Below are 15,000 nucleotides of genomic sequence, written 5' to 3'. Positions count from 1 at the left end.
ATTCATAGATGTTAGCCAGGACAAGTCGTTAGCAGGGAAAGGAAGCAATTTAGCGAAGCATCACTACTTTTACTAAATGACGAAATATTTGGTCATTATTACTAAGATTGCATCAGTAAAATAACATTGAATGGTGTTCATGAATTTTGAATGTTAAGTATATGTGATGCTCCTATTTTTACTACAAATAGATAAAATTATCGTAGAGAATTTATAAAATTAACATGATAGTATCTGTTTGTCCTGAGATGTTTCTTTTCCACAGATTAAAGGGTAGAGCACAAAAGAAGCCGCCACCATGACGTCCCGTTTCTTCATGTCCGACTCTGAGACGGAGTCTGAGTCGAGCGAGGAGGAGATTGTTAAGGAGCCAGCCATCTCCAGTGCTGCCTTTGTGGTAAGTCATGGCCCTGGGAGATTGTCGTCTGTTTTTTTTTTCTGTAGTGAATGAGACCTGTTTTAACAATGTTCATTTTGGTTACGATAGGCTACTACAGTGCAATAAGAACTGAAAGTTCCCGCATGTTTGTGTATGATCAACATGTGGTCTTTGATTTGAATGCTGCGACATCTGTTAGGATTATGCACACATTTAGGTTTTAATTATCCAATTGAGCTTTAACTCAACTCTACATATAATATTTCTAACAATCTGAATCATTCAAGAATAAACAAATGAATATAGGTCTGTATGAAATTACATATCTAAAGATTGTAAAGCGACTAATATTCCTGCATACACAAAAGCATATTGTTTGGTTGCTATTCAGTCTAGGTATTTTGACGTCAGCCAAAATTATTAGAATACATAATCCTCAGTGTAACAGGACTAAGATTCACCACAGAGCATCTTGACTGAAAGGCATACTGTATGAAGTGTTACTTTTCCAGTTCAGTGAAGATGAGGAAGACACAAAACGTGTTGTTCGCTCTGCAAAGGAGAAGCGCTATGAAGAGATCAAGAACAACATCAAGAGCATCAAGAACTACAAGTCAATCAGGGACTTGTACAGTGTGCTCTCAAGTAAGTTTCCTTTTGTTGTGGTGTGGAGTTCTGACTCAAATTTGTTCAGGTTTCAGCCCAAGAATTTTAAGTGTGTAGTGACACATGAAGTCTATAAATCAGTTAAGACAGGTTATTAATCTATGAATGCATGCATGCATACATACATACATTTATATATACATACATACATACATTTATATATATATATACATACATACATAAATACATATTTTTATATATATACATGCATACATACATACATATTTTTATATATATATACATGCATACATATATTTATATATACATACATACATACATACATACATACATACATACATACATACATTTATATATATATACATACATACATACATACATACATACATTTATATATATATACATACATACATACATACATTTATATATATATACATACATACATACATACATTTATATATATATACATTTATATATACATACATTTATATATACACACACACACACACACACACACACACACACACACACACACACACACACACACACACACACACACACACACACACACACACACACACACACACACATATATACATACATACATACATACATACATACATACATATACGTATGTATGTATATATGTGTTTGTGTGTAATTTTTAAATTAATTTATTGAATTAGATGCACTAGAGATACCTATGATTATTATAACCCCCTAACAATACATAACATGAATTACTATAAGATATCCCAGTGAGATGACCAGGTGCAGCCGAATTGGCCCAATCATTAACGGTTTAAAGATAAGTTAATCACCTTTGTATTAAGGAATTAACGAAAATAAATTTCAGGCTTTGAGGACCTGTGCCGTGCATACACAAAGGCCCTACCCGTGGTGCAGAAGGAAGAGGGCGGCAAGACCCCACGCTTCTACCTGCGTTGCCTCGTGGAGCTGGAGGATTTCATTAATGACATGTGGGAGGACAAAGCTGCCAGGTAGGAGCTATATGCCAAGACACTTTTTATCCCAGAAATCCGTCATTTTTTAGTCAAAGCAGTACTAATGAACAATATATTTAGACAAGAAGTTATAAGTGCATCTAGCGAAAATTAGAGGCATTTCCTTTTTTTCCAAATTCTAGGTGAATAATGGAGGTTGAAAGTAGTAGAATGCCTTAGTGTCAAGTGTAATATTGTACTAACAAAAGATTTTTTCATGTTTACAGAAAACACAAGTGGAATAAGATCAATGCCAAGAGTTTAACCACACTCCGCCAGAAGTATAGAAAGTATGCTCGCGAATATGAAGCCGATTTGGCTGCCTTCCGGGAAAACCCTGATGCTCCCGATTCTGAATCCGAGATGAAGGAAGCAGAAGATGAAGACAGTGACTTCGAAACTGACATGGACTCTAACACTTTCAAGAAGGAGTCCACTAGCAAGTATGAAATTTTACTCCTTGTCAGTTCAGTCCTTGTTGACGTTTTTCTGTCAAGTTTATGCTAATTTTTTATTGTACTCTGTGGAAACAAAAATCATTAATTAATATCTTTATTTCAAATGTTTCTGATTTTCATTTGACAATCATGTTTTTTTGTAAGGATTTATGAAGACTAAATATTTTGTTTGCTCTTGAATTCAGAGTCGCCAAGAAGCAGAAGGAAATTGAGGAAGAGGATGATGATGACGATGACAGCATTGACTGGGGTCCTGATTCGGATGATGAAACCTCTTCCTCGGATGGAGATGTTGGCATATACTCTCTGAGGTAAGGCTTCAAGTTTTTCATGCAGAGTAGTTGATCGTTCTTGCATTGAAATCTGCAGTTTATTGTATAACAAGTGTGTATGGTAACTGAAGGAATTAGAGTATTTGATGAGTATTGCATTTTTTTGTTAATAAGAAAATGGGGAAAAAATGCAAATGAATATATGCTAGAAACCAATTCTCTTCATTTTTCCTTACAGGGAACATTTCTTGAAAAAGACAACAGACAGAGATGATGATGATAGCAAGAAGAAGAGAAGGAAGAAGCCAGCAGAGACCAAGATCAAGGAGGAGGACAGTGATGATGATGAAGGTGGCTGGGAAACTGTTAAGAAAGGATCCTCCATGCCAATGGTAGGTTCAGCTGGTCGTTTTAAGACCAATCTTTACCAGTCTCTGTAGTTTTTTAAACTAAACTGTTGTAAAAAGTATGTTTTGTCAGATTAGCTGTCCAAACAGAGTGCATGGACCCAATAGTAATGTCAAAAGTTTGAGAATTTAAAAGATGTTAATGATATTTATTTTCTGTCTGCAGTTAATTTCATTCTAAATATATTTGATAAACAGGAAAAGCCCAAGATGTTCGGCAAGGATGACGAGATCAACGTGCAGTCTGTACACAAGAAGCTGAACGAGATCATGGCTGCCCGTGGTAAGAAGGGCACAGACAGGAAGGAGCAGATTGAGCTCTTGCACGAACTGATGAATGTCTCTGACGAGAACAACCTTGGACCAGCCATCCGTATCAAGATCCAGTTCAACATCATCATGTCCATCTATGACTACAACCCCTCCGTGTCCGACCCAATGAAAGTGGAGCTATGGGACAAGGTTGGCTCATTTTCTTTACATGTCACCAATTTAAAGGGCTATTGATAACTGCAAGATCTGTTATTTAGAAATCTTGGGTGTTGGCTTTGTTTCTTCACGTAAAGAAAGTTAACCTGTTGAATTTGAGAGAACAGAACAGTGACCATATCATTTGTAGAGTCAAGAGGGAGAGGCTGGACCTATTATCTTTTGCAAATACAGAACTTGTTAGTAATGATTGGAGTTCGCCCTGGGCTAACATCACCAACAGGCAAAACAAAAAGGTCTTGCCATATTGCTAAACAAGTCTCATCTACCCCTCTAGGTCCTCATTAAAATTAATGAGTTGCTGGACATGATGATCGCTCACCCAGACCTGGTCATCGGAGAGCACATCACAGAGGAGAGCGAGAGTCTGGAGACAGCTCCCCTGCTTGTTCGTGGCTGTGCCCTCACCATTGTGGAACGAATGGATGAGGAGTTCATCAAGCTGCTCAAGGTAAGGTTTTACAAGTTGCCCGATTAGTATAGGTATGTTATTCAAGGGATAATAAATATGGTAAAAAAAAGGACAGGATATATTTTTCAAATTTGCCAAGTAGAAACTGGTATTGATTAAAAGGAATGTAGCAGGAATATAAGTTTGTATTGAAGGCTCTTATTAATTTGAAACCTAGTCAAAAAGAATAGACTTCATATGACTAACTATCAAATGAATTCTTTTTCAAGGCCTGTGATGCTCACAGCAACGAATACATTGTTCGACTTCGTGATGAGATCCGCGTGTGTGCTATCATTGACAAGCTTCTGAAATACGAGGAAGAGAATGGAATGCCCTCTGACATCTGCCGCATCTATTTGAGGAAGATTGAGCATCTCTACTATAAGTATGAACCTCGTGCTGCTAAACAGGCTGTGGTAAGAAAAGTTGTCATTTATAATTGATTTACATTAGTTTTTTTCATTAGAATATGGAGGTTTTCTTAATTTATTGCTAATTTTTATATCTTACCCCATGTTTGCAAAGCTTGAGTAGTGTTTTGTATTTACACAATCATAGGTGAAGTGGGATCCAGAAAAAGTAAAATATGTTGTTGAATATGAATTATGATTATTGATGTCCTGCCTCAGGGTGAGATCCCCAAGACTGATGACACCAGCGTAGAAGAGATGGACAGGCTTTGCAAGTACATCTATGTACGTGACAACACAGATCGTCTGCGTACACGTGCTGTGCTCTGTCACATTTACCATATGTCTCTGCATGACAAGTGGTATGAAGCACGTGATCTGATGCTGATGGCTCATCTGCAGGTATGTTAAAAGCTGTTGTACTCTAGGTTTTCAATACTGAGTTGATTTAACCCCATCATAAGTGTAGAATATGATGGAAAACACAAAATTAGATGAACATCCTAGTCTGTGAACATCTTGATGTGGTTAATCCTCTGGAGGGGTTAAAACTTCTCAAGGTTATGAGCGAAGGGGATTAAGGGGAAGCTGATTGTATTAGGCTTTTGGTTATTATGATCTGATAATGTACATGAGTTCTGTCCATACATTTACCTCGGCATTATCAGGAATTTCATCAAATAAACCTACATTTTGGATCTAGACAAATCAAAGATGCTTCTGTATTATGCTGCTTGACAAGTTTCCTTTCTAATGTATTGGATTTTGCAATAATTTTACTCTGTGGCTGTCTTGCAGGAAACCATCCACCACTCGGATCTGCCTACCCAAATTCTCTACAACCGAACCATGGTCCAGCTTGGCTTGTGTGCTTTCCGTCACGGTAACATTCGTGAAGCTCACAATGCCCTCTTGGACATCCAGTCTGGTGGTCGCGCAAAGGAACTACTTGCACAAGGTCTTCTTCCCCAGGTAAGGAGTGCTTTCAGTTGCTTACATTACTTATCGTTTTACTTTAAAGGGATTAGTTTATGAAAAGGCAATTCAAATGGGGGATGTGGTATTGGACGAACTTTTGACAAGTGTACTAATAAAGTTTATTTCCATCTAGCGACAACATGAGCGTACTACTGAGCAGGAGAAGCAGGAAAAGCAAAGGCAGATTCCCTTCCATCAACACATCAATCTGGAGGTAAGTTTTCAGTGCTGAAATTTTATTAATTAACCTTACATGGTTGGTGAAAGTGCTGGAACTTCTTATAGATCATTACTTAACTTTATCCAGAGTTATCATAGTTGAGTGCTATTAAATTAACCTGTTAACGACTGATGGTGTGATATCGTGTCAAATGGTGGTAGCACTTGCTGCCGAGGATGTGATATCATGCCATGGATTTTGTATGGCCAGCACAATGGATGATTGTGCTCATAGTGGGTGGCTGTGGCTTCAGGGTGCGAATAACCCAAGGTGTTAGACCTATGCATTTTGAAATACCTGGTGTTGTGTCCAGGAGGAGCCCAAATCAGTGTTAACGGGTTAAGTATAATGAATAAATATTTGTTGCAGTAGTTTCATCTAGAATTAATAGATATCTGTTGCAGTAGTTTCATCTAGAAATTCTCATTTATTTTCTCATAGATGCTGGAGTGTGTTTACTTGGTCTCAGCTATGCTTATTGAGATCCCCTACATGGCAGCCCATGAGTTTGATGCCCGTAGGCGCATGATCTCCAAGTCATTCCATCATCAGCTGAAGAATTCTGAGCGGCAGTCCCTAGTAGGACCCCCAGAGAGCATGAGAGAGCATGTGGTGGCTGCCTCCAAGGCCATGCGCAACGGCAACTGGAAGCAGTGCAGGTGGGCAGGCTGGACAGTGTACTATAGCTATGAATCTGATTTATTAGAAAATACAGTTTACTTAGTTTATTTAATTTAAAAATGATGTGTACCATTTCAGTACAGTTTTAGAATGTTATCTTTTTTGTGAGCATTTACTAATAAGTTTATTTTTTTAGGAATCTGCTGCTGAATGACAAGATGAACTCAAAGGTATGGGACTTGTTCCATGAGCCCGACCGCGTGCGCACCATGCTGGGGGGTAAGATCCAGGAGGAGAGCCTGCGCACATACCTCTTCACATACTCTCACGTGTACGACTCCATCTCTCTAATCAAGCTGTCGGAGATGTTTGAACTGCCCCATGGAACAGTTCATGCCATCATTAGCAAGATGATCATCAATGAGGAGATTATGGTGAGAGTTGATTGCTACTACATCTGTGTTCTTTATTTGGGATAGTAGATAAATAGGGTGTAGCCATGGTGGAAACAATTTCTAACTTGAAGTGTTTATTTCAGGCATCTCTTGATGAGCCAACTTCGTGCCTCGTAATGCACCGCACTGAACCATCCTCACTCCAATCACTTTCACTACAACTGGCAGATAAGCTGTATAACCTAGTGGAGAACAATGAGCGTATCTTGGATCAGAAGCCCTTTTTCGCCCGCGGAATGCAGGTAATGATGTGGAAATGGAATGTCTTGTTAACAGATGTACTTATTCTTGTTCAGACTTTCTATCAATGCATTTTAACCCATTGGTCGCGGTATTAAAAAAAGGTCTATGCAGTAGGATAGCTGTTTTACATGTCTGGCATGGTGCCATCCACGTCTATCACCGACTCTGCCTTCGCACCATATCATGCCATACGCTGCTAATGGGTTAAATGTTTTTAACCATCCTCTCTTTTTTCTCTAATGAGAAAGTTTATGCATTTACTGGAAATATAAGGGCTGTTACAATTTATATTTTGTTTGTAGGGCGGTGGGTACCGTGACCGTCGTGAGAAGGGCAGCTGGGGAGAGCGAAGAGACCGCCGAGACCAGCGAAGAGACAGAGATTAAAGAGGACTCGCACCAGAGGTGAGTAGTATCACAAAGAATATAGAGACTGTGTTTATGGATTCTTCCCAAAAAAATTTTTGTCATCAAACTAGATTAATATCTCGTGTAATTTAATTTTGATTTAAGTATTAATAAATCTACATTATTCTAATTAGAGATCTATCTCTCCTGGACAGATGGCAGCCAGCAAGCCCCATTTTGTTTGACTTTCTGGTCAGAGTTCTCGTGGCTATTGAAATGCTTGCCTTGATTATCCCAACCTCCTACCCCTCTGCAATAAAAGGTCTGCTGGGGCCTACCCGTGCACTGCAAATAAGTTTTTTTACAGTATCTTGCCAATAGTATACTTTGCATTTTTTTTAAATGTAATTGGCTGTGCTTTGCAGTGGAATGGGTGGGCCCCAGAGAACATTTCTGAACAGGTGATTGTATGTTATAGAAAACATGATATATGGAATATTTTAAGTGTTCTATGGTTATTCATTATCATTACTGAGGATATGTGGAGTAATCGGTTAATAAATTGGTACCATCTTACCATTTGTTTTATTAGATCCAGTGTCTTTCCTATTTGCTATTTCAAACATTTCTGTTTTTATTTCATAATTGGTTGTACAAGACATGGAAATGTGTAAAATCATTTCTACTTGCTAATATTCTTCAGCAGTTTTCTTTTACTAAATGTGATTTTTCTGTTTCATGTTGTGATAATTTAAGCTTTTAATAATTTCGGTAATGATAGTTTAGCACTTGCTGTGACTAAAAGAAACTCAAGGCTTATCAATCCATAGGGGACGGGGATAGATTTCTTTGTCCAGTCTCCAGGATTGGTTTTATTTCAGAGTGAGGAAGCTTCATGCAACATACATTGACTTTTCCCACTATTTTTCAAAACTAGAGCCATTTTTGTGTTTGTAATTTTTTTGTTTGATTGTATCGAGAGACTTGTTTGTGTCATATGACAGGCTCTATCAATGTTGCAGTTGACTAAAATTGTAATGTAGGGTCTATATCGGCTCATTATCATCTTTATACTCAGTGTGATAGAAGTATTGCTGCTTTACGGGAGTACAAAAAACTCAATTTTTTTCATATGCCTTTGCTGTCATGAACGAATTTGAAAAATAAAACTATCTGGTGTTTGCTGGGTATGTAGGCTGCATTTGTAACAGGACATGTCTAATTTAATTTTTTTATTTCTATTACAAGTCTTGTTAGCATATGGGTTTAATGCCAGTAGCACAATGCCGGAGATACCTTGAGAAATTTATATAAATAATTAGATTATTGTCAGCCATTTGAGAATCTACCCATTCATGATTACTGAAAATCAATGTGGTTACATCAAAGTGAATTAACCCTATCCCGACGGGCCCAGCGATAAGTGGAAACCCCCTACGCCGGGCCTATGCAATATTGCTTCGGGAACGTCACGTTGGTGCGTCGCCCCGTCATCGGGCATTTAGCCGTGTCACATGGGTGTGACGCACCGTCATCAAAGGGTTAAGAATCCAAAGGTATGTAACTTTTAATGTTTGGTTACATGTCATGACTTATATAGTTCCTAGAAAATAAATGCAAACTTATCTGGGGAAAGTTTTATCACATTTTTTATTTGTAGGTAACAGGTTGCTGGAATTGTTGTTAATCTTTGTCTTCATTCAAGAGTTTATGGAATTTGCAGACCTGCTCTTTAGTAAATTAAAGTATAAGTAAGTATAACCTCTGCTTGTTGTAAAAGTTCAGCATAACTTACTTTTAGAATCTCTCATTATTGCATAGTTATTTGATATGAATATCTTAGCATAATTTTGTGCAAAATTTAATTCTTTCATCAAAGATTACCATATGATGTTCCATTACTTTTGTTCTCCTGACAGAATATGATGTCAATCTTTAACTGATATTAAAAAATGATAGTACTTGGTATATTACGACAGTTGCCATATATCATCTCCATGTATTTTCAACAGATGCAGATGTTGGTCCAAATTCTGCTAGGCCGATTGCATTTAGTAAGTAGAATTTTGATCTTTATTTTTTTTTTTTAGAGTTTTGTGATGGATGTTCTTAATTAAATTGGGATGACCTTTGTGTAGTAACTAAGTGTTGTACAGTAGACGTGTACACATCATAAAGATAGAAATATTGTACACAGAGCATATGAAATATAATTATCTTTATACCTGAGGTAAAAGTTGTGTGGCTTGTTTCATTCTGATCAGCAAAACACATTGCAGTCATCTGTTGAAATGTGAATGTCCATCACTTCCTTTCCAATATGATGTTTCATTACTTTCGTTCTCCTGACAACTGTTGATGTCAAATATTAACTGATTTTGCCATGAATTAAAAAAAAAAATTATATATATATATGGTTTCAATATGCTTTTTTTTTTCCAGAAATTAGGACCTTCTTTTACAACATTACATGCATGTTGGAAGACTTACTGCAAAAGCTTTTGAAAAGGTAAGATATCGTCTGTTATAAAGATATTAAAAGTTTTGTTAAAACGTATTCTCCTCGGATCCTTTTTTAAATGATGTATATTTTACTTTCGTTCTCCTGACAATTTTTGATGTCATCCTTCAACTGATTTTTAGGATATTGATTTAATAATTCTCTTGTATAAAATTTTAGTCTAATAACAGTTTCCAATATCATTAACAGTGTTCACAGTTAGCAGCCGGAACATATGACAAGACTGTATGAGGAGCAAAAAAATGAGGTATGTTTTTATTTTTTGTTCTTGAATATTGGGACATTTACCAAGCCTCATAATATAGAATATGCATTGGATGTTTATTGGAAAATTTGAGTGATGTAAAAAAGAGTGTCTTTTCCCAGGGTTGTTTCATTGGATATTTTATAATGTTACATGGAATTCTAGAGATTGTTTTACTACAGTTAAAGTTTCTATAGCTTTATCTCTTTGGGACCAGACTCAAGTCAGGGTTTATTGCCCTTTTGGGGAACTAGGGAAGAGCTTTGAGCATTCTCTGCCCAAATCTTGATAATTCCTTTGCAGGCTGTGGGGATCTGTAGTCTATCATTGCCTTAAATGTTTGTTAGCCCATTGATGCCCGGGATCATACAATGGTTTTTGTTCTATTATCATTTCTATTTGGATAATTCCACAAGTGCATAGTCACCAAGGAGTCAATTAGTAGGCCTACCCTGACCTCCCCTATATACCCCATTCCTCAAATTTTTGTCAACATCTATACATAAAAAGATTAATAAAACGAAATCATAGTGGACAAAAATCCATCCACACATGCACTCCAGGCTTTCACAATTAAATTATAGTTTTTAGCTGTAACATCGTCAAACACATTTGAAGCCAGCCTACACATGCCAAATCCAGGTAACTGAAATTGTAATGTAACCAAGAACAGGGCTAGGCAGCTGGAGGTAGCTCAGGGACCAGGGCTGGGTCTGGATAGTAGATAGGTTTTATCACTTTTGCTGCTTGCAGACTGCAGCTAGCTGGGTTAGTCATACTTCTGTTCATTCAACCTATATCAAATAGAACTTTAGATCTCTCTTGGTGATTAACCTGTTAGTATAAGCTTTTACTATTTTATAGGATACTTTACTAAAGCTATTTTTTTCACTACATTTTGTATGATGTTCCATTACTTTCGTTCTCCTGACAGATTTTGATGTCAATCTTTAACTGATTTTTATAAACACTGCAGTTAGAGGTGTTATGTGTTGACATATGTCTTATAATTATTCATTTTTACAGGCTGCTAGTGTCGACATCAGAATTCTGCTAGGGCTACTCCTTTTGGTAAGTAGAATTATAAAAACCTTTAAGTTTTGTCATGTATTCTTGACTGAATTGTAATGAATTTAATAATGGTGCTGAACAGTACCATTATCAAGTTCATTACAGAAATCTCTTGAAACTTGTGACATGTAAACTTGTGTTGTTTTCCAATATTTTGTTTTGATGATGTTTCATTACTTTCGTTCTCCTGACAGCATTTGATGTCATATCCTAACTGATTGAAATGATTTCTCTATATATACTATATAGTGTTTCTTGTTCCTTTACATTATTTTTTTCTATTTTAACAGGAATAACAAGGATCTGCATCCTGCAACACTTACTTTCAAGAATATATGAAAAAGGTAAGATGTCTCTTGTTGCAGAAAACATAAAAGAAAATGGTATAAATGTATTCCTTGCAGATCATTCTTTTACATGATGTATATTTACTTTCGTTCTCCTGACAACTTTTGATGTCTCCTTTTTACTGAATTTAAGAACATTTATCCAGTAAAACTCTATGGGATTTTAGCCTAATCAGTTTCTAATATCTTCAGCAGGTATTACAAACTGCATCATAAGGCTGACTCTTCAAGGAGAAAGGAACTGTTATGAGGTATGTATTTAATTGAGATTTGTTAAGCCTCACAATGGATATAATTATGTCTGTTGTTTATTTGAAAATAGGAGTTGATGAATATCCCTTCCTAAGATTCCTTCATGTGATGTTTTTTTCTTTACTTTCGTTCTCCTGACATTAATTTGATGTTGATTGTTAACTGATGAAATTTTTGAGAAAGATTTTTATTGGTTTATTTCTATGCTTTACTAATATTAAATACTTTTTAACAGGTAGAAATAGGAGTGTTTGATGAAATGGTTGCTCTTCCATGGATCAGCCCTCTGCGGTAAGATGTTAATTAGTTCTTGACAAAAGGCTTGTCTGCCAGTTTGCTTCAATTTAATACTGTTCCATATGATGATTTTTTTACTTTCGTTCTCCTGACAGCACTTGATGTCAAATATTCACTGATGTTCAAGAGCCAGAGTGCACACTTAAGTTGTAGCTGTATGTTTGGTTTCATAGTTGGTTTTCTGTTTTACAGATATCGCAGGCGACTAAAGGTTGGCAGTGGAGTTCTCGAAAAAACTGGCTTAGCTTTTCATATCAAGGTATTTTAGAATTTAAAGATATTTTGTTACACTTCCATTTCCTTACATGCATAATACATGGAATTTGAATAAAATTCAAATTTATCTATATTCAGTTTCTTTTATGAAGTCAAAGATGCACTTGACAGTTGTTAAAGATTTTATTTTTATTCAGACATGTTAGAATACTTATTTATATATTCACATTCATATTAATTTGGAAATGTTGGTCATATTTGGACATGTGGACATGTTGCATTCAGGTAATCATAACCAAACTGTTAAATGCATCTTTGCCCTAGTAAAAAGTATAGTCGTTTTAATCAAACCTTTGCAAGTGATGTGATATATACTTTCGTTCTCCTGACAGACAGTGATGTCAAGTTTATTTGCTGATGCAACATAAAGGATGTAGTATTGATCCTTTTATATTTTCAATATCCTTTTAAGTCTCCATCTTTGACAGGGGTTTGAGTTGTAATACTGATCTTGGAGGAAGTCCGATCAAGCCTGTGGAGAAGAGCAATGACTTTTCATCACAGAAGGTAAATATATATATTTTTTCTATTTTTCAGAAATAAATAAATAAATAATAATATGTCAAAGTAATTCTTGAATATATTTGTTGCTTCATATTTATTCACGTGATGTATTAATACTTTCGTTCTCCTGACAGACATTGATGTCATATTGTATAACTGATACTTTTTTATTCACAATATGGTTATTCATTTGTTCTTGCTTGGTTACATTGTTTTTTCTTTAATGTTTCAGATACTGGTTGATGCTGGCTTATATTCATGTGAGGTGTCAAAAAGCATGATGGGTTGTGATTGGTGCTATAAAAATGCTTATTTATTCCTAATGTAATGTATAATCCTTGTGTCACAATATGTTTTACAAATGGAAATCCATAAGTTTTGCATTGTAACCAATTTCCCATTTTCTCCCTTGTTCTAAAGGTATATTTTAATGCCAATGGTCCCACCCATTTCTTTTACATGATGGTGTATCTGCAATTGGTTGTTTCTGTATTTATGTGCATTTTTTATATTCTGAATTATAAATATATTGGGTTTATACTTAGGCATACTGATTTGTTTTGTGTATAAATAAGCTTCATATCTATATATTGTATTATTAAATCCCTCAAGATATAACATAATGTGATTAGCTAGTTACTTTCTCACATCGGGTCACTTATTAAAAAAATAACATAATCTTATCTTTTCAAAATACCCTTATTGTGGAATGGTAGGGAAGCAAATCGAAATTTCATAGCAAAATGGGGCCATGGCCGTATATTCATTATTAGGCAAACGGGGAGGAAAGACTAAAGAAAAGACTACAATAGAGAAAACAGGATCACTACTTGTGGACGTAACTCAATGTTCTTCAGTTATCTTCAAGTTTACTTACTAAATCTGCTTCGTCATCAGGTTTGTCATTTTGCCACACGTCCGAATTAACAGACATTAGTGCAGTACGACCAGGACTCGAGACCACTTTTGTCTGTTACATTTATATGATAAAAAGTTATAAAACCAAGATATTGAATGAAAACTACTTTTTGTAAATTCCATATCTGTTCAGTTACTAAACCATATAGGGGAATTGACATTTTGTTGCTGGTTATAAATTTTCATTTATTTCATTTTTTGTGGACTGATACGAGAAAAAATATTCTGACCATCTACCCAATTGAAAAGGAGTTCCATACACCAGGTTTGTGAACGGCAAACATGATTTTAAAATATGTCAGGTAACCCTTTTTATGAGCTATTACTGTGATGCCATAAGAGGTGTCAAAAGAAATCTTTCTTTGCACAACAAATGGAAATTCTCCATAGATAATTCAAATACTAATTCCCCCAGACTCTCAGGAGCCTTACTTTGGAATTATTCATTCAAGCTCCTTAATGAGTGTCCCGGTATATTTATCGTCATCTGCCGTCTAACTAGAGGGTTTTTTACTAGTAAATTCATTCTTGATATCGTTGAGTACATTTATCATCCATTACAAGTCATTCTTTCCGTGAAAGTACCATCTTGACCCGGTCTTGATATTACAACAGATTATTTTTTAAATCCAAGAAAAGTCTTCCAGAGATGTCTTTGACGTCAATATTTCTTCCGATCCATTTACTATGACCATACAGTATCCAAGGTATGGACAACACTAACTGAAAATGTTATACTAACATTCATAGAAACTGTATATATGCAACTTTCTCATTGTCAGATAGTCTTACTTTAGTAGCATTTATATTCCCTTGTTAGGAGCAAGTTTTCCTCACCAATTTTGGTAGTTCACTCCACCTTCCACTGATCAACAGCAAACTTTGAAGTTCCTGCTTTTCGCCCTAAGAGATGAGACAGTTACTTATTTTCGTACTCTTGACGCGCCAGAGCATTTTCAACAATCGGTTATTTCAATACTTGAATAATATTCATTTGATAATTTATCGACCTTTTAGGTTCTTGACTGCTTGTTCCATGTAAGCGTCAAACGCAATATCTTCTAACAAGAACATAAGAACATTCTCCAGTAGGTCCTATAACACCATTGGACTTGTCATCCTATCAAACATGGCAGCATGGTCGACTGGCGAACTAGGACTGGGCCGACGGAGTTGCTTCCCAGTACTTCTATGCTACTAATTTAAGGA

The 15,000-nt window shown here is 35.9% G+C and overlaps 1 protein-coding gene and 2 long non-coding RNA genes across 5 annotated transcripts in view; all 3 read left to right on the top strand.

The window, feature by feature from the left end:
- eIF3c (eukaryotic translation initiation factor 3 subunit c) overlaps positions 1-7,937 on the top strand; it is an 8,359-nt gene extending 422 nt beyond the window's left edge. For both annotated transcript variants that reach the window (XM_086536893.1, XM_086536894.1), the window contains exons 2-18: positions 266-397; positions 892-1,024; positions 1,860-2,004; positions 2,235-2,450; positions 2,651-2,776; positions 2,976-3,129; positions 3,343-3,606; positions 3,911-4,084; positions 4,315-4,503; positions 4,717-4,899; positions 5,296-5,469; positions 5,609-5,689; positions 6,137-6,354; positions 6,513-6,750; positions 6,855-7,013; positions 7,317-7,418; positions 7,577-7,937. In XM_086536893.1, the coding sequence (XP_086393019.1) occupies positions 299-397; positions 892-1,024; positions 1,860-2,004; positions 2,235-2,450; positions 2,651-2,776; positions 2,976-3,129; positions 3,343-3,606; positions 3,911-4,084; positions 4,315-4,503; positions 4,717-4,899; positions 5,296-5,469; positions 5,609-5,689; positions 6,137-6,354; positions 6,513-6,750; positions 6,855-7,013; positions 7,317-7,400 (2,637 nt within the window). In that variant the 5' untranslated portion in view covers positions 266-298 and the 3' untranslated portion in view covers positions 7,401-7,418; positions 7,577-7,937. The remainder of the gene's footprint in view (positions 1-265; positions 398-891; positions 1,025-1,859; positions 2,005-2,234; positions 2,451-2,650; positions 2,777-2,975; positions 3,130-3,342; positions 3,607-3,910; positions 4,085-4,314; positions 4,504-4,716; positions 4,900-5,295; positions 5,470-5,608; positions 5,690-6,136; positions 6,355-6,512; positions 6,751-6,854; positions 7,014-7,316; positions 7,419-7,576) is intronic.
- An 843-nt stretch (positions 7,938-8,780) lies between these two features.
- On the top strand, positions 8,781-12,132 carry LOC122242971 (uncharacterized). Of its 2 annotated transcripts, XR_015191053.1 has the most exons (9): positions 8,781-8,917; positions 9,022-9,112; positions 9,374-9,415; positions 9,804-9,870; positions 10,072-10,129; positions 11,153-11,197; positions 11,488-11,541; positions 11,737-11,795; positions 12,032-12,132. It is a non-coding gene; the product is annotated as an uncharacterized LOC122242971 (long non-coding RNA). The 2 variants fall into 2 exon arrangements; XR_015191052.1 differs by lacking the exons at positions 8,781-8,917; positions 9,022-9,112 and having other exon boundaries at positions 9,276-9,415.
- Positions 12,133-12,166: 34 nt separating this feature from the next.
- On the top strand, positions 12,167-13,459 carry LOC147471776 (uncharacterized). The gene is made up of 3 exons (XR_015191054.1): positions 12,167-12,352; positions 12,798-12,876; positions 13,106-13,459. It is a non-coding gene; the product is annotated as an uncharacterized LOC147471776 (long non-coding RNA).
- The last annotated feature ends 1,541 nt before the right edge of the window (positions 13,460-15,000 follow it).

This window comes from Penaeus japonicus, unplaced genomic scaffold, assembly GCF_977035675.1.
Source record: "Penaeus japonicus unplaced genomic scaffold, GWHDUDI00000001_assembly GWHDUDI00000005, whole genome shotgun sequence".
Lineage (NCBI taxonomy): Eukaryota > Metazoa > Arthropoda > Malacostraca > Decapoda > Penaeidae > Penaeus > Penaeus japonicus.
The sequence above is the reverse complement of the archived record's forward strand: the minus strand, read 5'-3'. Positions and strand labels throughout refer to the sequence as shown.